The following is a 23995-nucleotide window of genomic DNA, read 5'->3' on the forward strand; positions in this document are numbered from 1 at the left end:
GCTTTGCCCAGGTCCCCAGCTTGAAGGTGGTGGGCTTGGGCCCGAACGCCCTGAGAAAGCGGTGCCCACGTGGGGTTAGGAGTGCGGCCGTGCGGGCTGTGGAAGGGGCCCCTGACCGAGACCCCCGCCCAAGGGCTGGCGCGGACAAGAGGGTCGAGGGAGGGCGGAGCACGGGCGGCAGCGAGCGCGCCGGGGGCGGGCTCTTCGGGGCAGGCTCCGCCCCCAGGGGCGCGGGTTTAAAAGGAGGGAAGGCGCTCGTCAGGGACCTGAGCCCCGGCTAAGTGCACCTGAACAGAGGCGCGGCCGGCACCCAGCCATGACCCTGCGGGCGCGGGGCGCTCGGCTGCTCGGAGGCCTTCTGCTCTTCGCTCTGCTCGCTGCCGGCGCCGCCCCGTTTAGCTGGGATCTCCCGGAGCCCCGCAGCCGGGCCAGCAAGATCCGAGTGCACCCGCGGGGCAACCTCTGGGCCACCGGTAAGTCTTCGCGGTATGGGCAAGCGCCCCCCACCCTGCTCTGACCCCATTTTCCTTCTCTGCCCTCTCCTCAGCCATGGACACTAGTGTCCAGGCTAGAGGGGACCCTGGAACTCACCTAACAGATGGGGAACTTCAGACCCAGACCCAATGACTTGGTTAAATCACTCACCCAGCCAGTTTAAAGCAGAGCTGGGGCTGGATCCTAAATCTACCTGCCAGCCCGTGCCCCTTCTCTTAGACAAGACTCTACTGAATCTTCTAACCTCTGGTGTGTCTTCTCTCTGCACCTCCACCTTCCAGACACCTCTTGTTCTCCACTTCCTTCTCTGCCGTTTCCCGTCCCTCTTCTAAGCAGATAGCACAACTGGCAGAGTTTCTTCCTGGCCCTGGGGCATCCCACCCTCCTTCCAGCTGTACCACCCCCTCCATCCCATCTACCTGCTCAGGAAAAGCTGAGGTACAGGCTTTGCCACCACCCGTGGTCTTTGTGGCTCCTGGTGACGAGGAGGAGGAAGGTTGTGTACCCTCCTGCCATGGGAACTGAAAAGTGGGAGAGATGGGGAGCTTTCCCACTGGGATAGGATCCTTGCTCCCTGACTTCCTTGTGCCTCGACATCTCCTTTCTAGGTCACTTCATGGGCAAGAAGAGTCTGGAGCCCCCCAGCCCATCCCTACTGGGGACAGCTCCCCTCATCTCCCTGAGGGACCAGAGACTGCAGCTGAGTCATGATCTGCTCAGGATCCTCCTGCAAAAGAAAGCTCTGGGCATGAGCCTCAGTGGCCCAGCACCTCACACCCAGGTGAGCCAGGCCCCCACCTCAGGCCCAGGAGAGGCTCAGCCAGGGCTGCCCCTGGATCCAGCATTGGGCTTACGGTGTGAGTGCTCAGCCAGGGTGTGATAGGCCCACCCAAGAAAGCCAGAGATTCTAGGCTCTCCCTGTGATCTAGAGCTCAAACGGAGAGGATTCTGAAGAAAGAAAGCTGACCTTCCCAGCAAACCCCATGGAACAAAAAGTAGGGGAAGACGTTCCCCTCACCCCATTGCCCAGTCTCAAGTCACAGCCTGGGATTATCCAGCTTCTTCCAGCAGGACCTTCCGCTACCTCCACCCCAGTCTACGCAGACTTGCCCCACCCCAGCTGTCCACCTTTGCTGTGCCCTGTATGTGCCTGTTGGGACCCTGAGGCTCAGAGAAGGGATGAAAAGAGTTAGTCAGCAGCCAAGACAGAGTCTAGACCTTGTTCACCTTGACCAGTGCTCTTCCCAGTCTCTCGTCTGCCTCAGTGACCAGTGGCAGGATTTCTCAACAACAGCACTTGATATTCTGGGCTGGACAGTTTTCTGTTGTGGGAGCTGTCCTGTGCATTGTAGGAAGCTTAGCTGCGTCCCTCATCTCTATCCACTAGAGTATGGATAGATACTGTTAGGACAACCAAAAATGCCTCCAGACATTGCCAGAGGTCCTCTGGGGAGGGGACAGGGGAGGGAGCCAAAATCACCCTTGGTTGTAAACCACTGACCTATGGGGTTCAAGGCCCCAGAGGTGGAGCCAAGCCAGCTTTCACCTCCAGCCTGGCAGAGGGGCAGCTCCTCCATTCTCTGTTCCTGGCGCTGTCCCCATCCCACACCACCTTCCCTGGTACTTCGTTGCTATGTGAAGAAGGCAGTGTGATGTGGTAGAATGTGAGCTCTGGTGACAGCATGCTGGGCTCATAAGCTAGCTACTTAGTAGCTGTGTGACCTTAGAAATGTCATTTAACCTCTCCAAGCCTCATCTTCCTCATCCATAACATGGGAACAAAAGTGCCCCTCTCCTCATAAATGAGACCATTTGTGTCACATGCTGAGCATGATGCCTAATGCATAGAAAGCTCTTAATAAACAGGAACTGTTGCCAGTCTGTGAGCTTCCTGGCAGCACCAGTGGCTAACTTAACTTTGTGTCCCCCACCGTGCCTAGCATATAGTATGTACATTTTGAAAGAAGGGAGGGGCATTCCCTACAGAAGGTTCATCCCCAGCCCCGTGGGGAACTAAGATCCCACATGCCGCACAGTGTGGCCAAAAAAAAAAAAAAAGAACCATCAGCCTCTGGAGACCTCAGATGTAAGGGCCAGGTGCTCGGGCTGGCTGAGTCTGAAGGCAGACAATGTCCCCTCCGGGGCCACTGGCTGGTCTCAAAGGCCTGAAACATGAAGACCAACTAGAGAATCTCAGAGGAAGCAGTACTTAGCCCTGGGGGGTGGGACTTCAGAAGTGAGGTCTTGGGCAGAGCTGGGGGTGGGGGAGTAAAAACACTGTCCGGCCCAGGGCCAGGCATGGTACTTGGACTTTACTTCTATGATCTCCTTTGACTGTCATGACCACTCTGTGAGGTTGAGGCTGTTATTCTGAGAAAACCACTACCCTGACCCCTCCCAGGCCCTTCAGGGAGAAAGGCACTGGGGGGCCTGCCCCTGCCTACCTCTGTGGATGCCTAGCACTTAGGAATGGCAGGATGCCCCTATCATCTGTCCCCCTGACCAGGTGAATTCCTCTGTGTGTTCCTCTTCAGCACAGGAGGGTGCTGGTGCAAATGCTGCAGAAGTGATGCCATTCATCAGGAAGACAAGATGACATGGCTTAGATTGTGCCCACCCAGGGAAGGTGCTGAATGGGACCCAGGCAGCCCCATCTGGATGTAAATCATGGGCTCACATCTCTGTTACTCCATTACTGTGATTTCTGGTTGGGTTGCCAGGAATATCGCCAATGCAGATGCAGATGATGTCCCTGCTGTATTTCTTGCTTCCCTGTTGAAGTTGTGAATAAAACCCTGCTCTTTACATAGACCGTCTGGTCCTCTCTTTCTACCCATGTTGGAGGGGATGGGAGGGAAAGGAGACTGAAAAACCCAGTGTTCCGTGAGATGGGGCTGGGCCCAAAGAGCCCAGGACACTCCGTGGCACCAGTCTGGCACTGACTCTGGACTCCTACTCATTCACTCATTCAGGAAGCAGGTACTCAACACGTGCTGTATGCCAGGTCCTCTGCCAGGCGCTTTTCTACTCTCGCCTCTGCCACCTACCGGCAGAGGCAAGTCTCTCCTGTTTCCCACCTGTAAAAGCTCCCACCTACATACACTACACGGTAGGGCTTTGCTTACCTGATTTCATCCTCACGCCAAGCTTTGAGGGGAGTGCCCAGCACATACCAAGGAGAGAGCTGAGCTGGGATCCAGACCCGAGGTCCCCTTACTCTTTTCTCTAGCCTTGTGGGATTGCCAGTTAGCAGACAAAAGTACAGGACACCCAGTTATATTCGAATTTCAGATAAACAATGAATAATATTTTCGTATAAGATATCCTAAATATTGCATGGACATACTTAAACGAAAAAAATTATTCGTTGTTTACCTAAAATTGGAATTTAACCGGGCGTCCTGTATTTTATCTGGCCTTTTCCTCTGATCTGCAAATACCAGGTCATAAAACGAGCGTGTATTTGGTCCCTCAGGCCCCGCCCGGAACTGACATCCTGGGAATCCCTGAATTTGCGTCTTGTTTCCAGGAGAGTTTATCCGGAGAATCCCGGACCTAGCTAGCTAAGGGTACTGCATGTCCACGGCGGCGCTAGGGCACCTCTAAGGCCCCGCCCCCGGGTCAGACCAGGCCGCGCCCCACTCCTCGCGAGAGGGCCGCGCTTGCCCAGGAAGGTTCAGAGGCGGAAGTGGGGTACCGGAAGCGACAGTTGCCATGGAGCCCGCGGAGGACTGGCTGGTGGAATCCTTGCGCTTGTAAATCGTGTGGGCGTGGGACGTGGAATCCGGGCCTGGAGCTGGCTTGGGGGCGGACGGGCGTGGCGTGGAGCACGCAGGGAACTCGCGGCATGTGGGGCGGGACCTGTACGGAGGACTCCGCCTGGGCCTCGGCTCCCGCAGCTGGGAAATGGCACCGTCCTGTGTGCGCAATTTGTGTGAAGTACTAGTAGGGGCAGTGCTTGTGGAGGACAATAATAACATAAGTGACTGTTTATTTTGCGCCAGGATCTGAGTTAAACCTTAAACAAAGATTATCTCGATTCCTCACATCAACCTTGGGGAGTCTGAGTACTCTAGGAGTTCCTTTTTACAGATGAGGACGAGGCTCAGGGAAATTGTGACTGGCCTGCTCCCAGTCACACAGGGGATGAAATGTGTAACAAGACTTGATCCCAGTTCTGCCTGATTCCAGAGCCTGGGCCCCCAACTGCCAACCCATGCTAACATCTCAGGTTCTTTAACAGCTGTAAAGTGCCATGCATCGTGTGACGTTGTGTCCCTATCATGCAGGTACCAGGATTTCCATGCATTCGACCTCTCGGGAGCCACTCGAGTCCTTGAATGGATTGGTGACAAAGGTGATATGCCCTGCCTGGCCCTGAAGAACCACTCCTCAAGCTGGAACTCAGGAGCTCAGCCCAGAGGGACCCAACCACTCTTCTGGGAGCTTGAGGGCCTCTTGGTCACTTGTAGCAATTTCATGCCCCATCAGCATTATATATCTCTTATGAAAATCTAGATCTCTTCCATCCCTCAGTACAAGGCTGCATACCAATGGCAGAAGAGTTTATCTTTGCTTTGGAAGATTTGGCAGAGTGTCTGGACCCAGCCGTGGTCCAGAATCTTTCTAGCACTTTGTCACAGCTTATTCTGCTTCTTTTTCCAGGAATCTTGGTTGCTGGCTATGAAAGCCTGAAAAAAAATGAGATTCTTCATCTGATATTACCTCTCAGACTTTCTGTAAAAGAAAACCAGGTAACTTGAAATATTTATGCTGAGTATATGTGTCTACTTCTACTCATTTATTAAATCTTTATGGAGCTCCTATTGTCTACTAAATATTGTCCTGGATACTAGAAAGAGAGAAACTGTAAGCATTGGGCCTGCCCTTATAGTCTAATAAAGGGAGGCAAATGTGCACAGAGGTAAGTTGTACAGAAAGTCCTGGGATTTACAGAGGGCTCCTAGAGCAAGAAGTCAATTATACTTTATCAAGAATAGATTTAGGGGGAATTCCCTGGTGGTCCGGTGGTTAAGACGCCACGCTTCCACTGCAGGGGGCCTGGGTTCGATCCCTGGTCGGGGAACCAAGATCCCATAAGCCGTGCCACATGGCCGGAAAAAAAAAAATTTAGGGAGCAATTAGAGTATGAAGGATGGTTGAAACCTTAGAATGGTTAAGATCACCTAGGATGAATGTGTAGTATATAAAGAATAAGAGCAGAAGATGGCTAAAGACAGAACCTCAGGGAGAACATTTAAGAAATGGGTAGAGGAAGATGATGAACCCACAAGGAGTACTGAGAAAGAATAGTCTTTGAAGAAGGAGGAGTCTCAGAAAAGGCCAATGATCCAGAAGCCAAGAGAAAAGAGTGTGTCACGAAGAGTTGATAGCTGCCTAATGTTACTATAAAAGCACTTCAGCCTCATTGGCTAGATCAGTCCGGCCTTTATTGCCCTTGGGTAAATTGCCTTCCTAATGTTCTTGATCTTCCTCATCCCTACCCCTGAAGCTAAGTCAGGAGCTCACCAAAATTGAGCCTTGATGAGAGACCTGATTTACCTCCCACCTCACCCCTGGCTTTCCCTCTGTTCTCTTGTGGCCACCTCCTCCTCCCCTGCCTCTGGTTCCTCACGTGGAGATAGTAGAGTCTAGTGGCTAAGAGCATGGACTTCGGTTAGACAGACTTGGGTTCAGATGTATAACATAACCCCTGTGACCTTAGAAAAGTTGCTTAAGCTCCCTATGCCTTGGCTTTGCCATTTTAGAACAGGGATAATTATAGTGCCCAGGTCACAGAGTGGTTGTAAGAATTCAACATGATAGAGTAAAGCACTAAACAGGGTGGCTGACACAGTGAGCACTGGATAATTGGCAGTTGTATTTTTTTTAATTAATTAGTTTATTTATTTAATTTATTTATTTGACTGCGTTGGGTCTTCGGTGCTGCGCTGGCTTTCTCTAGTTGCGGTGAGCGGGGGCTACTCTTCGTTGCGGTGTGTGGGCTTCTCATTGCGGTAGCTTCTCTTGTTGCGGAGCATGGGCTCTAGGTGCGTGGGCTTCAGTAGTTGTGGCACGCAGGCTCAGTAGTTGTGGCTCGCGGGCTCTAGAGCACAGGCTCAGTAGTTGTGGTGCACGGGCTTAGTTGCTACGTGGCATGTGGGATCTTCCCGGACCAGGGCTCGAACCCGTGTCCCCTACATTGGCAGGCGGATTCTTAACCACTAGCAGGTGGATTCTTAACCACTGAGCCACCAGGGAAGTCCTGGCAGTTGTATTTTTATTGCTGGAAGAACCCACCTAACTTCCAGTGCGAGGTGTGGGGAGGAATGGGGCTGTGTTAGTTGGCTGATACATTCCACCTTTCTCTGTTAAGCCTCTGTGACTCCTCTAAGAAGGCTTGGAATATAACACTTGTGCTGTGGTGAAAGGTTAGAAGAAAGGTTCTGGATGTGCAGGAAAGAAAGGAAGCTATCTGTGTAGGCAGCTGAGACCAACATTTGCAAATAACAGCACCCTGAGGCCCTGCCCAGAGAAGCATCATTGCCACCTGAGCGGCTTCCGTGGCTTCCTGCTAGGCTGGGAAATGGCTCCTTACCTAGAACTTGTCTGAAACGTTCCTTTGGAGAGTGGTCCCCTATCTGATTGGCCACCTCTTTGTATTTTAGGGCTTACTCCCTGAAAGAGATTTCAAGGTACGCCATGGAGGATTTTCAGACAGGTCTGTCTTTGATCTGAAGTATGTGCCAGACACCAGGTATGGTCAGCTCTGTGACCCAGACCTTCCATTCAGGATGGAGTGGCTGGAACTTTAGGGGTATCCTGTATCTTTATCACCACCCCTCCCCGTCCCACCTCAGCACAGGGGCACATGGGAGGGCACGTGCACACACAGATCTGGAATACAAAGAAACCAGTGCTCGGTGGCTTTACGGTCCCTCACGGACCTCTTGACTATGGTAACCCACAGATTGCTGGCGTTGCTCTAGGGAATAGATATAAAGTAGAAGGGATGCTTTTAGTTTCTCAGAGAGCTGGTGGTGGGTAGTTGGGGCTAGTAGCTCAGTTGGCAGAGGCTAGAGCCTCTGGGTGAGGGTTCTGTATTCAGGCTGCCTGCTGGGTCCTCTAGCACACGTCATGCCACGTGGAAGCCAGGGCTCAGTCCCACGACTCTCTGTGAGCTGTGGACCTGTCCCTAAAGGCGAACAAGCCTGCTCCTCCTCTGTTAAGTGGGGGTGACTGATCTTGAGGACCCCTCCCTGCGTAAGCTCTCCTGATACGGGGAGTGTAGGAATCCCAAGCTGAGTGGGCTGGAGAGGGAGAGGCTGAGGGCTATGTGGGTGAGCTCCCCGCTGTCTGGGCTGAGATTTCCTATCCATCCTGAATAGGTTGCTGGTGACCAGTGGCCTTCCCGGTTGTTACCTGCAGGTGTGGCAGATTGCGGAGGACAGCGGTAAGTGACTTTGACTTGGCGGGGTTGGGTTTGTAGGAAAGCCTGTTACTCTCACACCCCCAATCCCTAATCTGAGCCAGTTAAGAAACAGACTCAGAGCCAGTGGGAATTAAAATGCAGTATCTACTGGGACTTCCCTGGCAGTCCAGTGGTTAAGACTGCGCTTCCACTGCAGGGGGCACGGGTTCAGTCCCTGGTCGGGGAGCTAAGATCCCACATGCCACATGGCGTGGCCAAAAAATTCTTTTAAAAATGCAGTATCTGCTTCAATGCAGCAAAGGTGAATTAGCAGCCACAGCAGTGCACACAAGCCCCAAGTGGAGCTTCCTCTAGCTTGCTTCAGGAATTGAGTTTACCAGCCCAGCCAGAGGCAGAGCACCTGGTGAACTTCGGGCCTCTCCCACCCCGGGCAGGGGCAGAGCGAGGGCAGCAGGGAGGTCACCTCTCATTGCAGCCATGCTGCTCTCAGGGAGGGAAAACAGTGAGTGAGCACGAGGCTGGGCTGACCAATCTCCCACTCAGAGACGTCACTCTGCTGCCCAACGGGAACAGGAAAGTTGGGAAAGGCGCAGGAAGCGTTAGTCCTGTTCCTCTGGGAGTCGGGGGAGTTCCCTCATAGTATCCCCTCCAGCAGGAGGTTTGCGGTTCCCCTGTCAGGCAGGCGCCGGAGCCTGCAGCCCTGATCCAGCCCCTGCCATCCCTCCTTGGGTTAGACCATTGCTGACCAGCGTGGAAGCGGGCCTCAGAGGCAAAGACAGCCGCTCTTGGAACTGCCCCTTGGCTTGTGTGGTCCTCTGCCTCACTTGGATGCTTCCCAGAAACCGGTAGCAGCTGTTGGCTTCTCCCCAAGCTTCATTGCTGCAGGAAGGGGCTTCTGGTCCTCATTTGGTTTTTGAGGTCGCTGACCCTGTGGACTTTCCTTTGTTGTTTCTTCCTTGTCACTTGTCTGATGCTGTAGCTTCCAGGTGTGTGTATATCCTTATTTGTAGTTATGATTGTTTATTTTTTCATAATTTTATTGAAAGTCACCCATTTTTTTTTTATAAATTTATTTATTTATTTATTTTTGGCTGTGCTGGGTCTTCGTTTCTGTGCGAGGGCTTTCTCCAGTTGTGGCAAGTGGGGGCCACTCTTCATCGCGGTGCGCGGGCCTCTCACTGTCGCGGCCTCTCTTGTTGCAGAGCACAGGCTCCAGACGCGCAGGCTCAGTAATTGTGGCTCACAGGCCCAGTTGCTCCGTGGCATGTGGGATCCTCCCAGACCAGGGCTCGAACCCGTGTCCCCTGCATTGGCAGGCAGACTCTCAACCACTGCGCCACCAGGGAAGCCCGAAAGTCACCCATTTTAAGTATACAGTTCAGTGATTTTTTTTTTTAGTAAATTTAACAAGTTGTGCAACCACCACTATAATCAGTTTTGGATATTTTCATGACCCCAGTAAGATCCATCATGCCAATTACTATTAACCCCCATGCCCACACCCTGCCCCAGGCGACCACTAATCTGCTTTCTGTCTCTATGATAGATTTGCCTTTTCTGGATATTTCATATCAATGGAATCATACAATATGTGGTCTCTTGTATCTGGCTTCGTTCACTGAGCATAGTACTTTTGAGGTCCACCACGTCATACAATGTCATAACGTGTATCAGCAGTTTGTTCCTTTTTATGGCTGAACAGTATTCCATTTATGGATGTATCACATTTGTCTATCTGTTCACCAGTTGATGGATCTGATTTTTGGTTATTAGGAATAATGCTGCTAAGAACATTCATGTACAAGTCTCTGTGTGGACATATGTCTTCATATGTCTTGGATAGACATTAGGAATAAAATTGCTGGATCATGTGGTAAATTTATGTTTGATTTTTTAAGAAACTCCCAAACTCTTTTCCAAAATGGCTTCATCATTTACATTCCCACCAGCAGTGTATGAGGGTTCCTGTTTCTCCATGTCCTCACCAACATTTTATTATCTGTCTTTTTTTTTTTTTACTGGCAAGGATGTGGGTCAACAGTAACTTTTTTTTTTTTTAATGTTACTTTTAATTAATTTATTTAATTTTGTTTTTTGGCTGTGTTGGGTCTTCGTTTCTGTGTGAGGGCTTTCTCTAGTTGTGGCAAGCGGGGGCCACTCTTCATCGCGGTGCGCGGGCCTCTTGCCATCGTGGTCTCTCTTGTTGTGGAGCACAGGCTCCAGACGCGCAGGCTCAGTAGTTGTGGCTCACGGGCCTAGTTGCTCCGTGGCATGTGGGATCTTCCCAGACCAGGGCTCGAACCCATGTCCCCTGCATTGGCAGGCAGATTCTCAACCACTGTGCCACCAGGGAAGCCCTGTCTGTTTTTTTAATTAAAGCTGTCCTAATGGATGTGAAATTGTATATCATGTGGCTTTCATTTGCAATTCCTTAATGACTAATAATGTTGAGCATCTTTTTATATGCTTATTAGCCATTCATGTATCTTTGGTAAAATGCCTATTTGAATCTTCCTAAGGGTGTTTTGTTGTTATTTTTTTTCCGCCAGCAGGCTGAGATAACATGCTGTCACAGGCCCTTTGATATTCCAGTTTCACTGTACATTTTAATAGATACTTGTTTGGATTAATTAACAATCTATAAGATGTAACAGTAATATTAATGAGTGTATATTATATTCCAGTCACTGTACTAATCACTTTCCATGTGTGATCTCATTAAATTCTCATGAGTCTGAGAACAAACTCTTCCCCAGAGAGGCTAACTTGTTCAAAGTCACAAAGATGGTCGCAGAACCAAGACTTAAATCTAGTCTGACTTCAGAGTGTGCTTATAACTATGCCTGGTGGTAACTATAGTTAGATAATAATAATTGATCTCAGTATAGTATGTAAGGGCTCTGAAAAAAAGGTCGTAGGGTATTTACTTACTGGCAACATAGTCTGTGCCACCATTTTGCTTAGATCTGGTTCCTGGAAGTAAGATCTACTTATGAAAGGGTACATAATAATAATAATAATAATTATTATTATTATTATTATTATTACTGTTATTTGTAGCAGTAGCTAGCATTTCATCATTCAGTCATTATTCATTGTGTGCTTCCAGTGTGCCAAGCATTGGGCAAGGTTCTGGGGATATAACAGCAAGCACTCACATAGATGTTCCATGCTTTCTTGGTGCTTATATTTTATCAAATATTTTGCCCGCTTTTTGATTGGCTGTTTTGTCTTTATGGACTTGTGAGAGTTCTTTGTACATTCTAGATACATGTTATTTATCAGATATATGTTTTGCTAATATTTTCTCCCTGTCTTTTCATTTTCTTAATAGTGTCCTTTGAAGCATAAAAGTTTTAAATTTTGATGAGGTCCGTTTTAATAATAAAACAGTGTCATATCTAAGAAATCTTTACTTAATCCATAGATTTTCCCCAGTGTTTTTTTTCCAAAAGTTTTATTGTTTTAGCTCCAACATTTAAGTCTGTGATCTCTTTAGAGTTAACTTTTGTGTATGGTAGGTATGAGGGAAGGGTCTAAGTTCATCTTTTTCATGTGAATGTCTGGTTGTCCATTTGTCAAAAAGCCTGGCCTTTCTCCACTGACCTGCGTTGGTGCCTTTGGTGAAAATCGGTTGATTGTGAATATAAGGATTTATTTCTGGACTCTCCATTCGGTTCCAGTGATCTCTATGTCGATCCTTATGTCAGTAACTTATAGTTTGTTTTTTTTTTAATTTTATTTATTTATTTATGGCTGTGTTGGGTCTTCGCTTCTGCGCGAGGGCTTTCTCTAGTTGCGGCAAGCGGGGGCCACTCCTCATCGCGGTGCGTGGGCCTCTCACTGTCGTGGCCTCTCTTGTTGCGGAGCACAGGCTCCAGACGCGCAGGCTCAGTAGTTGTGGCTCACGGGCCTAGTTGCTCCACAGCATGGGGATCTTCCCAGACCAGGGCTCGAACCCGTGTCCCCTGCATTGGCAGGCAGATTCTCAACCACTGCGCCACCAGGGAAGCCCCTATAGTTGTTTTTTTATCTTTCTCTAAAAATAGGCTGCGTGGGGCAGCAATGGTTTAAAGATGAGGGGGCGCCTTGGAGCTCTTTTGCCCTGACAGTGCCTGGGGTACCAGGTGCCATGTAGAACCTGTAGCCCCAGGCCCAGGAGAGCTAGGCCCAAGGAGACTTGCTCTGACACCCATATGAGAGTAGGAAATCAGATCGTTACCTTCCCCTGGATATTAGTGCAGAATATTCCAGAATCTGGGGAAGGCTGACCAGCTGTTTTCCTAGACGCCTAAAAATGTAGCATTATCTTGGTGAATTTTCCAAGGTCCAGGTTTGACCCACAGCTTTGGTATCTCAGAAACCTGATTCTGTCAGCACACTCAGAACAAATCTAATCTGTTATTAGGGGCAGACGCGCTCACCAGACTCACAGGACTGCTGTATAAACCAGAACGCAGATTTATTAGTTTATAATGAAAAAATAAGTATCCCTAAAAGTAGAATATTCCAGATCCTTATTCTTTTCCTATAGAAGACCTAACCTAATCAAAGCCTGCATGATAAACATAACCATAACAAGAGGAATCAGCTCCGAGGCTTCCAAATGGTGTTTTCATAAGCTGTCTTAGGCAGAGAGTATAGAACTTGTGAAGGCTTGGCTCCCCAGGCCTAGGTGCTGTCCAGGCCCCTGGAGGGAGGGCCTGTGGCCTCCCCTCTCAGCTCTGGGGCTGAGGGGTCCACTGAGAATGTCTTTAGATGGAGACATACCTAACAGCCTCAGCTGAATGTCTCCCGAAGCCTCTACTTGGAAGTTAACTTCAGTCTGGAGTGGCTCTCTCTGCCGTGGACGGGCCCCAGCATTTTCTTTGCCTTTGTGGCTGAACAGCCCCCTCTCATGGCCACCACTTTTCCTTTTGACGTGGTAATATGTTAGCTCAGTACTGCAGGTCTGGAGCCATTCTGACTCCTTAAGGAGTGTGCCTACTGCAGCTCTGACCCGTTCTGTTGGTTTAATCTTCAGACAGCCTTCTTTCTTTTATTGCCCAGTTCTTGGAGGTGCCTCACTGCATCTTTTGCTTTGATTTTGTAGTCGTTTTTCTTTTCATTTGGCTAGTTGGTGTGGATTTCCTAAAGGGGGCATTTTGACACTGACAAGAGAGGGGATGAGGAGGAACCTGCATTTCTTTCCTGTTGTAACTACGGAGCACAACCCTTCAGTCAGGAGCTCGGAAGCCTTTGTCTTCCACTGCATCTTTGAAATAGGTCTTTGAAGGCTTTCCCTTGACCTCCTCCTTCCCCGCCATCAGGGGACAAATCATATCTGAGAACTACCCCTGGCTCAGAGCAGCAGGTCCTGGGGAATCTGTTCCGGGTTCCTCAGAGTCTGTGGAAAGGGAAGAGGGAGCCGCTTAAGTGGGGCCCGGGGGAATGAGGCAAGCTGTGCTGGGCTGGTTTGAATCACAGCCTCACTGGCACTCCCCGGAGACACATGGTCCTGAGGCTCAGCTGTTTTGTCTGCTCCGACCTCTGCGGCTCCTAGGGTAGAGCAGTTATGTTCAACAAGTCTAGACGAAGTGCACTGAGAGTCTGTGGCTTGGGGAGCAGGACTCAAGGGGCCTCTGCATCCTAGCCCAGCCTGGCCGCACCTTCTGTGACTCCTTGTATGTGAACTGTCTCCAGGGAACTGACTGCCACGTGCTCGCTTGATAAGCCGTGTTAGTGTTCCTTCTCTCATCCGTCCCTTCCTCATCCTCTTACCTATCCTCTAGAATTTAAAAATACATAGATCTCCATTTTCTTCAGAGAATGTGAAACCAAACAGTGAGCTCCCTCTTGGAGCAAGAAAATATAAAATGGAAAATATGCATCTCCCTTTAAGTAGTTTGTACAGCAAACTACTTGTTCTGAACTATGTTATAAATGGAGAATGCAGAGACGGGAACCTGTCTGCTGTCGAAGCAGACTGAGGTGAACAAAGTTAAAATTTGATTTAACCTGAGGGCAAGTATGTCTTTTTAACGTTCAGTGTAAAAAAGATGTAGACTTTCTTGCCCTGTTTATGTTTGAAGACAAAGACATCTGTGTTATAACCTTGACCTGTTAGGATTCGGCCAATTGCTTGAGGTCATGGGACATGTTTTTGAAGAAATAATATTACTTCATGAACTCCGTTCCTGTTATTTTCAGTTAAGGTGTAAACAACATCATCGGCGTGTTCTTTCCTTTTCTCTTCCTTTATTTGTTCTCCGCAAAACTATAAAAAGCCAGAATTGCTTGGGAGGTTTTGAGATGGCTGCTGTGATTCTTTATCTCCCATGTGCGAAACAGTTCATAAGACAAATGATAGAGAAACTACAGTGCTTCTGACAGTTTCCAAAAAGTAAACACAACGCACAGTGATTATGTCTCCACATCCTCTCTCGCCAGCTGTGAGCCCGTCTCCCCTGACCTTCTGGCAGGCCTTCACCATGGAATGTTTCAAACCTGCATTAACATTCTGGACTTTAGCCGCTTCCATCTTCCCCCAGATGTCATCAAGGCTGTCAGCACCATTGATGTGCGCGAGAAGGAGGGGCGTCTCTGGCCCAGGGTGGCCATCTTTTCGTCGGCGGCGCCCGGAGTCCTCCACGGGGCCAGGCTCAGCAGTCTGAAGGTGGTGGATCTGGAATCACAGAAGACCACGTACAGCTCAGGTACCGCAGCCCCTTGCCGGCTCCTCAAGCCCCACCCAGCCGCGCTGGAAGCCGAATCCAACCCTGTGTGCCAGCTGCTGGGGAAACGAGATGAGTGAGAGGCAAGGCCAGGCCTCGGGGGCTCCCGTTCCGGGGCTGGGGAAGGCAGTCCGGGACCAGCACACAATCAGCCAGGCGGACCGTGTGAGATGAGAAGGCGGCAGGAAATGGTTCGCTCGGCCGGGGGCCAGTGGGGAGCTGCCCAGAGGAGGGGGCTTGGACCAGCCAACGCCGCCAAACCGCTGGACCCATCTGACTGCAGCCACTTTTCTCCTCTCGCCCCGCCATCCAGGTGTCAGTGACGGCGAGTTGCTGAGTAGCCTGCAGGTCCTGGACGCAGACACCTTTGCTTTCTGCTGCACCTCGGGCCGCCTGGGGCTTGTCGACACCCGCCAGAAGTGGACCCCGTCAGAGAACCTCAGGCCCAGCTCTGGGTCCGCTGGAGGGAGGTGGTGTGCAGAAGCTGGGGGCCGGGGCCCTGGGCCCAGCATTGCCAGCCTTGGCTCGGACGGGCAGCTCTGTCTTCTTGACCCCCGGGATCTCTGCCAGCCGGTCAGCTTGGTCCAGTGCCCAGTGTCCACGCCTAGCCCTGACCCAGAGCTGCTGCGAGTGACTTGGGCTCCAGGCCTGGACAACTGCTTGGCCATTTCAGGTACTGCTGAGAGGATTTTGTGTCTGTCACTTGATCTCTCTCTTCCGGGGACTCTTGAGTGCTCAGGAAGGAGCCCGTAGTCCCTTAGTAAATCTGGTCCCAGAAGTTAAAGTTGCTCACAGAAAAGCTCCAAATTAGCTCTCCAGGTTCTTCAGTGGCGGCCCTTCCACATCCTGGCTACCAGACTTCCCCACGTTGGTAGCAGGCCTTTCCTGTCCCAGCAGGAATTCAGTTCTGAGGTTGGTGGAGAGGCTGCGGATGGTAAGACACTAGGACAGCCACGGGCTGCACCAGGGAGAGGTGATAGGGTCTCAGCGGTGCCGCTCAGTCTTTTCGCTTTTAGAATTACAGCAAGCTAGCTAGGTCAGCAGGCTCCTGGGTCTGGCCCAGCAGTATCTCGTTGAATGAGGGTGTGTAATGAGGTATCTGAAAGCCGATGGAAGGATCCTCTGATGGGGGGAGAGGTTGAAAGAACAGTTGAGCGAGCAAGAGAGGGTCATTGGTCATGGCGGGATCCAGAAAGAGCAGAAGAGCAGAACCAGGCTTGGGTAGTTCTCTCTAAAGGCTTCTCTTTCCCCATCAAGTAGGAGACAAGGCCATCTGCTGAGAGGGACTCACATGTGGAGGGATTAGAATTGGGGGCAAGTGGAAGAGGTTTGAAAAGTCTCTAAAGCCTCCGTTTCTTGGGAAAATAATAGTACCTACTTCATACAGTTGTGAGGGTTAAAAGAGAGAATGCAAGATTAGCCTCGGGCCTGGCACGTGATAGATGGACAACAGATGCTTATTGTTATATGCTCTGAGGAGTCATCAGCCGCCGACATTGACGGCAGATGTTACATGCCCTTCCGTTGGCCTTTAATTTTATTTATTTATTTATTTGGCTGTACCGCGCAGCTTGTGGGATCTTAGTTCCCCAACCAGGGATAGAACCCACGCCCTCAGCAGTGAAAGCGCAGAGTCCAAACCACTGGACCGCCAAGGAATTCCCTCAGTTGGCCTTTAAGTATCTTGTGGCTATTTGATTCCTCATCCTCTAGCCTGTTTTGGTTCCGTAGAGCATTCAGAGATTCAGCGTCAGTGCTCTCTTTTCTTGTTCTTCCTCAGGTTTTGATGGGACGGTCCAGGTCTATGACGTCACGTCTTGGGGTGGAACGGGGCGCCAAGTAGAACCTGTCTTCACTCACAAAGGTCACATCTTCCTAGACGGCAATGGGATAGACACTGCTCCACTGGTCACCACCCACACCTGGCACCCCTGCAAACCGAGGACTTTGTTGTCCGCAGCAAGTGATGCCTCTCTGCACGTATGGGACTGGGTGGACCTCCATGCTGCCTGCTGACTCCAGCATCTTTCCGCCCAGGCCCTGGGAAGCTGCTGTATAGCAAGGATGTTGATTCAGGATTCAAGTGACCACAGAGCCCTGTTACCAGCTGAGTGGCCGTGGGCAAGTTAACCAGCCTCTCAGTCCCAGTTTCTTTATTTGTAGAATGAGACTGGTAATAACTACCTGGCAGGACTGTTGGGAAAGTTAGAAGTAACATATTTAAAAATAACTGGTAAGGGGACTTCCCTGGTGGCACAGTGGTTAAGACTCCGTGCTCCCAGTGCAGGGGGCCCGGGTTCAATCCCTGGTCAGGGAACTAGATCCCACATGCATGCTGCAACTAAGAGTTCACATGTCACAACTAAGGAGCCCGTCTGCCGCAACTAAGACCCAGCACAACCAAATAAATAATAAAAATAATAATAGTAACCGGTAGGATGCATGGCACAATAAATATTTGGTAGCTACTCTTAGATCTGGGAGCCCCATTTCCCCCAAGTGTAAAATGGCAGCGTTTTACCCCGTCTGCATTCACAATATCATGGAATCTGAAGAGCCAACGGATGTGAACAGGTTTTGTGAACTTCTTTACAGAAGTGAAAATGTATAGTGACAGATAATCATGAAAAAAGTCAACCCCAGTAGCAATGAAGGAAATAGCAATTAAAATAAGATTATGCCATTTTTATCTACTAAATTGTCAAATTTTAAAACATTTTTGCCTTGAACAGCTGATAAAGGTTACATGGTACACAATTCAGAAGGTACAGAGGAGCAGCTTGGTTCTTTATCCCAGTTGTATGATGTACCATTGTTCAGTTGAACCATAATTTATATATCCAGGCTTCTGTTATGTGGCAATTAAAATTTTCTAATCCTTTGAAATTACAAGTAGCGTGTACAACTTTTGTATCCATGAACAATATGTCTATAGAATACATTTCTAAAATTAAAACTGCTAAGGCAGAGGATGTGAGCATTTTTCAATTTTATAAATACCGTCAAAGTGCCCTCCATGGAGATTGTGCCACTTTATGACGGCAACGATGATGATCGGTCTGATTCTGTTACCTCACCACCACTCTCCTTAGTGGCTTTTTGACCTTTGCCAGTCTGATAAATGAAAAATCATTATTTGTACTTTTAGTCTGCATTTCTCTTATGTGTGAGGTTGAGACTCTTCACATATTTAAAAGTTTGGGGGCAGCTGTTTTTAAAGGTGGTAACAGCCAGGGTGGGGAGCTAGGCATTCTCATCAGTACCACCTGCAGCTGGCGTTCAGGCAGAGACTGGCCACCCTCCTCTTGGGCGGTTCTCACTGGAACACGGCCTTCACCAGGGTGATGCTTTCCAACCCCTGACCCCCAGGGGAGTAGGCCCAAAGGACATTTCTTTTGGTGGCCCGTAGCAAATATGAAAGTGTACCTGCATGTGATTCCTCACTGTCACATTTGTTAAAGGATTTTCAGCAATTTTCTTGTTGAAATTATTTGATTACTAGTCACAGTTTGGGCTCTGATTTTTTTAAAAAATAGCTTTATTGAGATATAATTAACATACCATACAAGTCACCCATTTAAAATGTACAATTTAATGGCTTTTGGTATATTACTTTATTAGTTTTTAAAGATTATGGTAAAATATATCTAACAATTTGCCATTTTCCCCATTTTTTTTTTTTAAAGACTGTTGCTTTTTTATTTTAATTTTTATTTATTTATTTATGGCTGTGTTGGGTCTTCGTTTCTGTGCGAGGGCTTTCTCCAGTTGCGGCAAGCAGGGGCCACTCTTCATCGCGGTGCCCGGGCCTCTCACTATCGCGGCCTCTCCTGTTGGGGAGCACAGGCTCCAGACGCGCAGGCTCAGTAATTGTGGCTCACGGGCCCAGCCGCTCCGCGGCATGTGGGATCTTCCCAGACCAGGGCTCGAACCCGTGTCCCCCGCATTGGCAGGCAGACTCTCAACCACTGCGCCACCAGGGAAGCCCCTTCCCCATTTTTAAGTGTACAACTCAGTGGCGTTAATTACATTCACAATGTTGCATGACCAGCACCACTATTTATTTCCAAAACTTTTCATCACCCCAAACAAACTGACTATTGTGGGCTCTGGTTTTTTGGCTTTCAGTTGGGCCTATTTGGTGTATTCTTCAGCTCGGCTCCTATAACAAAGTGCCACAGACTGGGGTCTTAAACAACAGAGATTTACTTCTCACAGTTCTGGAGGCTGGGAAGTCCAATATCAAGGTGCTGGCTAGGTGGGTTTCATCCTGAGGCCTCTTCTCTTGGCTTGTAGGTGGCCACCATCTTGCTGTGTGCTCACATGACCTCTTCTCTCTGCTCAGGCAGAGAAAGCTCTGGTCTCTGTTCCTCTTCTTTTGACACCAGTCCTTTCAGATTAGAGCCTCACCCTTATGACATCACTTAACCTTAATTCCCTCTTAAAAGCTCTATCTCCAAATACAGTTACATTGGGGGTTATGGGGGTGGGAGGGGGTATAATTTAGCCCATAGCATTTAGGAATTATTTTGAAGTAAGAAAAACCTAATAAATTTTCCAATGAAATGATTATTTTAAATTAATTTAACAAATGTAATGAATGAGCATTACATTTTGGAGAGGTGTAATTTAAAAATTTCAGGTGTAATTTAAAAATTTCAGACTCAAGATGTGATCCTTCTTACAATCGTCTGGAGTCTTCTTTCTAATCCTTTTCTTCCCCTCCATCGCCCCATGAGAACTGATTCTATAGATTCATTTCCAGAAAAAGGTAATTTCTTCTTTGCTGTGCGCCATTTCGGCTTAAGCTTCTCAGGAACACTCTGCTTTCAGATAGAAGAGGAAACCTATATGACAAATCAGGGATTTTTTTTTTTCAAGAGAGTTGGATTACCAGCATAGCACTGGCTAAACTATATTATTTCACCAAGTAAAAGAGATGAATAATTTAGAAAATAGTAGAATTGATACATGAATTGAAAAGCTGCTTTTCTAGGGACTTCGCAGGTGGCGCAGTGGTTAAGAATCCGCCTGCCAATGCAGGGGATGCGGGTTCGAGTCCTAGTCCGGGAAGATCCCACATGCTGTTGGAGCAACTAAGCCCATGCGCCACAACTACTGAAGCCCGCGCACGTAGAGCCCGTGCTCCGCAACAAGAGAATCCACCGCAATCAGAAGCCCACACGCAGCAACGAAGAGTAGCCCCCGCTCGCCACAACTAGAGAAAGCCCACACGCAGCAACGAAGACCCAACGCAGCCAAATTAAAAAAAGAAAACTTAAAAAAAAATAAAAGAAGAAAAGCTACTTTTCTGAAAAATACTGATACATCAGTCAGTCATGGTCCAGCCAGGAAGACTGAATCCACACCAGATAATTCAGTGGAGGGAATTTCATTATGTGGTATCTGAAAGAGGATGTAAGGGAAAGTGAGGCCCTAAAGGAGGTGGTGGGTGTGTTGCCCAGAGCCCAGGAATGGGGCCTCCCAGTGGGAACTGAGCACAGTGATCTTGCCTGGCTGTGGCTGGGGCCGTGGCAGGATCTGAGACTGCAAACAGCTAGACTGCAGGAAGTACAGAGAAAGAAGTCCCCAGGCTTCTCTCCTTCCACACTCCAACATCCTGCTTGTGCCATGAACCAAACCTGACAGGAGCTTGTCAGCAAGGGAGCCTGGGAAATGCAGCAAGCAGGGGACAGGCCCGGGATGGATCTGAGGACAAACAGGCAAATGACTGGCACCACAGCCAAACCTCCTCAAGCAAGAAAAAGGAAAAAACTGAATAAAGAAAATAGAACAAGGATATCACAACAGCTCTAGAGAACAAGAATTATAAGAGAATATAGTGTGCACAATGATATTAATTTGAAAATCTCAAGATAAACAGTTAATTTTCTTGAAAATATACGTTGATTTTTATAAATTTCTTTTTTTAGTAGAAAATCTGAACTATCCAATAAGAAAGAAAAAACTACTCAAGGAATAACACCGAAAAGAATATTGGTGGTGGGGGGGGGACAATTTTGTAAATAATTTTTTTCCAAACTTTTTTTTTTTTTAATTTTATAGCTACTTTATTTCTTTATTTATTTATTTATTTTTGGCTGTGTTGGGTCTTCGGTTCGTGCGAGGGCTTTCTCTAGTTGCAGCAAGCGGGGGCCACTCTTCATCGCGGTGCACGGGCCTCTCACTATCGCGGCCTCTCTTGTTGCGGAGCATAGGCTCCAGACGCGCAGGCTCAGTAATTGTGGCTCACGGGCCCAGTTGCTCCGCGGCATGTGGGATCCTCCCAGACCAGGGCTCGAACCCGTGTCCCCTGCATTGGCAGGCAGACTCCCAACCACTGCGCCACCAGGGAAGCCCTTTTGGGGTTTTTTTTATGATTACAAACCAGGAACATTTTTATTGTTTATTCCCCATAGACAAACTATATTAAGATTTTGGTGAAAACACTTATTTTTTTTTTTAACATCTTTATTGGAGTATATTTGCTTTACAATGGTGTGTTAATTTCTGTTTTATTCACAAAATGAATCAGCTATACATATATATATATATATACCCATATCTCTTCCCTCTTGCATCTCCCTCCCTCCAACCCTCCCTATCCCACCCCTCTAGGTGGTCACAAAGCACCGAGCTGTGCTATGCGGCTGCTTCCCACTAGCTATCTATTTTACATTTGGTAGTGTATATATGTCCATGCCACTCTCTCACTTCATCCCAGCTTACCCTTCCCCCTCCCCGTGTCCTCAAGTCCATTCTCTAGTAGGTCTGCGTCTTTATTCCTGTCCTGCCCCTAGGTTCTTCATGACCCTTTTTATTTTTATTTTTTAATTCCATATATATGTGTTAACATACGGTATTTGTTTTTCTCTTTCTGACTTACTTCACTCTGTATGACAGACTCTAGGTCCATCCACCTCACTACAAATAACTCAATTTTGTTTCTTTTTATGGCTGAGTAATATTCCATTGTATATATGTGCCACATCTTCTTTAACCATTCATCCCGTCGATGGACACTTAGGTTGCTTTCATGTCCTGGCGATTGTAAATAGTGCTGCAATGAACATTGTGATACATGACTCTTTTTGAATTATGGTTTTCTCAGGGTATATGCCCAGTAGTGGGATTGCTGGGTGGTATGGTATATAACCAATATTTTAAACACCGCTATACTATCCTGAAATAAAATTTTACAGGGAATATTGATTGTTTACAAACCTAATATCAAAATCACTATAAAATATAAGGGAATAAAATACAAAAGATTCTGTATTTCAATATAAATGCTCATTCTTTCACATAATGAGGTAATCAGATGCTTGCATGTATGTAGTAAAATCATCAAGAGCAGGACAGCCATGATTATACACCCAGACCGGTGTGCTGCATTTGTGACTAACACCCAAGAGTCAAGGACATGATTTTTCTGAATTGGTGAACAACTCTTTGGAAAGTTCTAAACAAAAGAAAGTACTGTTTTCTCCAGTTTTACGCAGTAGTTGAGTTCCTGGGAAATTCAGGTGTATTAAAGCTGTGCAAAACTTTCCTTGTGTATTTGTAAAAAGTTAGGTTCAGAAAAATGGTACAGATGAACTGGTTTGCAGGGCAGAAATTGAGACACAGATGTAGAGAACAAACGTATGGACACCAAGCGGGGAAAGCGGTGGGGGGTGGTGGTGGTGGTGTGATGAATTGGGCGATTGGGAATGACATGTATACACTGATGTGTATAAAATTGGTGACTAATAAGAACCTGCTGTATAAAAAAATAAATAAAATATTGAAAAAGAGAGGGAAAAAAAGTTAGGTTCTAGGCACACATAATTGTAAAAAGGTTTTCCCCTACATCAGTGGTTCTCAAACTGTAATATGCATAAGAATCACCTAGGGGACTGGTTAAAACACAAACTGCTGGGCTCCGTTCCCAGAGTTTCTGATCACTAGGAGTGTTACCCAGGGTGTTGTGAGAGAAGCAGACCAATAGGAGTTATTTCACACACACAGACACACACACACACACAGAGTACCTGTGGGAGCTGGGCCCACAGTCTCTAAGGCTGCTATCTTCCCGTCCATCTGCTGCTGGAGCTTGGGGCCCACAGGGCAGGCAGGAAGGGGACGGCAAGGACCAGCTGGAACCTGTCAACTCTCGCTGTCTCCAGTCTTGATGCAGGTCACCTGCACGATTCATCACTGAGCTAAACACGCCCCCGGCCTAGGGGTGGGAGAAGCTTAAGGAAGATCATGGGAAGGTGGAGCAGCTGCAGGCATATAATCCACACTGACCGTGAGTCACAGCCGCACCTGCCCCATCGCCCGAGCGTGAAACCAGAACGGCTGCGGCTTCCCTTCCACCCACCACATCTCACTCAGGAACGTCTCTCGTGGCCCACTCTACCCGGAAACACACAGGGGAGTGAATTCTGGGGCATGTGGTTCCGCCCAGCCAAGTCACCACATTAAAAAGCCACCTCAAGTTTGAGGGTGGGGGTGGAGAATTTGCACTTCAGACAAGCTCCCGGGTGATGCCCACGCTGCAAGTCTGTGGACCAGGCTGAGGATCACCACCCTCCACGAATGCGCGGCAGGACCCTCGTGCAGGACTGCCTCAACAATTGCATTGCATCTACGTGGCCCCCGTCACCGCAGACTGGGTGTGCCCCCAATTTTTATGACAAGCACAAACCCCCACCTCCAACTGCCAAAATGCTTCTTTGAGAACGGACATATTCTACAGGCAGGAACTCCTGGGGTTCTCTCAGCAATTCTAGGAAAATGCCCCAGAGAACCCCTAAGGGACCGAAAGAAAATCAGCGATTCACGTTGACATCAGCACAGGATCCACTCTGGCAGCGGGACAGAACACTCAGCAGCATGGACAGCAGAGAAAGTTCAGGAACTGTTTTGGCCTCACAAAAGCTCAAGGATACAAGAAAGACCAAGCAGCTATTTAGAGAGGATGAAAGAGGAGCGAGCAAGAAACCCTGCAAATAGCAACGTAGAGAAGGTGAGTAATTCGATTTGGAGCAGCTCTTGCATATGTGTGCTCAGAAGGATGTGTTCCAGAACAGAACGTGTCAAGGTGAGAAGGGTGTCACCAGGCCAGAGGAGGAGGCATGTTGAGGCGTGTCCAGGGGAGCAAGGGATACTTTTAAAGGCTGTGTCTTTAGGGCCTCAGCCCAGGCCCTTCTCTGGAACTGCCTCCCACTCTTCCAGGTCGTCTGAAAGTGTGAGTCAGCCACCCCCGCCCGGCCACAGCGGCTTGGCCCAGGGAGGGATGTGTGACTCAGGGACCCAAATCCTTTCACTAGGATGAGCCAATCTGAACTTCTCTCAGAGAATTTGAACT

The 23995-nt window shown here is 48.5% G+C and overlaps 2 protein-coding genes across 3 annotated transcripts; both read left to right on the plus strand.

Moving 5' to 3' along the window:
• Nucleotides 1-256: 256 nt before the first annotated feature.
• Nucleotides 257-3321, plus strand: NMB (neuromedin B). 2 transcript variants are annotated; one of them, XM_028161971.2, is made up of 3 exons: nt 257-473; nt 1104-1276; nt 3035-3321. In XM_028161971.2, exons 1-3 carry the CDS (start codon nt 317-319, stop codon nt 3089-3091), a joined length of 387 nt encoding a protein of 128 aa, XP_028017772.1. In that variant the 5' UTR covers nt 257-316; the 3' UTR covers nt 3092-3321. The 2 variants fall into 2 exon arrangements, with proteins under 2 accessions (XP_028017772.1, XP_007194358.1); XM_007194296.2 differs by having other exon boundaries at nt 3030-3320.
• An 839-nt stretch (nt 3322-4160) lies between these two features.
• WDR73 (WD repeat domain 73) lies at nt 4161-22067 on the plus strand. Its single transcript, XM_007194298.2, has 8 exons — nt 4161-4250; nt 4785-4852; nt 5161-5249; nt 7164-7252; nt 7884-7948; nt 14458-14622; nt 14954-15313; nt 16421-22067. The coding sequence occupies exons 1-8, from the start codon at nt 4210-4212 to the stop codon at nt 16654-16656; spliced, it is 1113 nt and encodes a 370-aa protein (XP_007194360.1). The 5' UTR covers nt 4161-4209; the 3' UTR covers nt 16657-22067.
• The last annotated feature ends 1928 nt before the right edge of the window (nt 22068-23995 follow it).

This window comes from Balaenoptera acutorostrata, chromosome 3 (assembly GCF_949987535.1).
Source record: "Balaenoptera acutorostrata chromosome 3, mBalAcu1.1, whole genome shotgun sequence".
NCBI lineage: Eukaryota > Metazoa > Chordata > Mammalia > Artiodactyla > Balaenopteridae > Balaenoptera > Balaenoptera acutorostrata.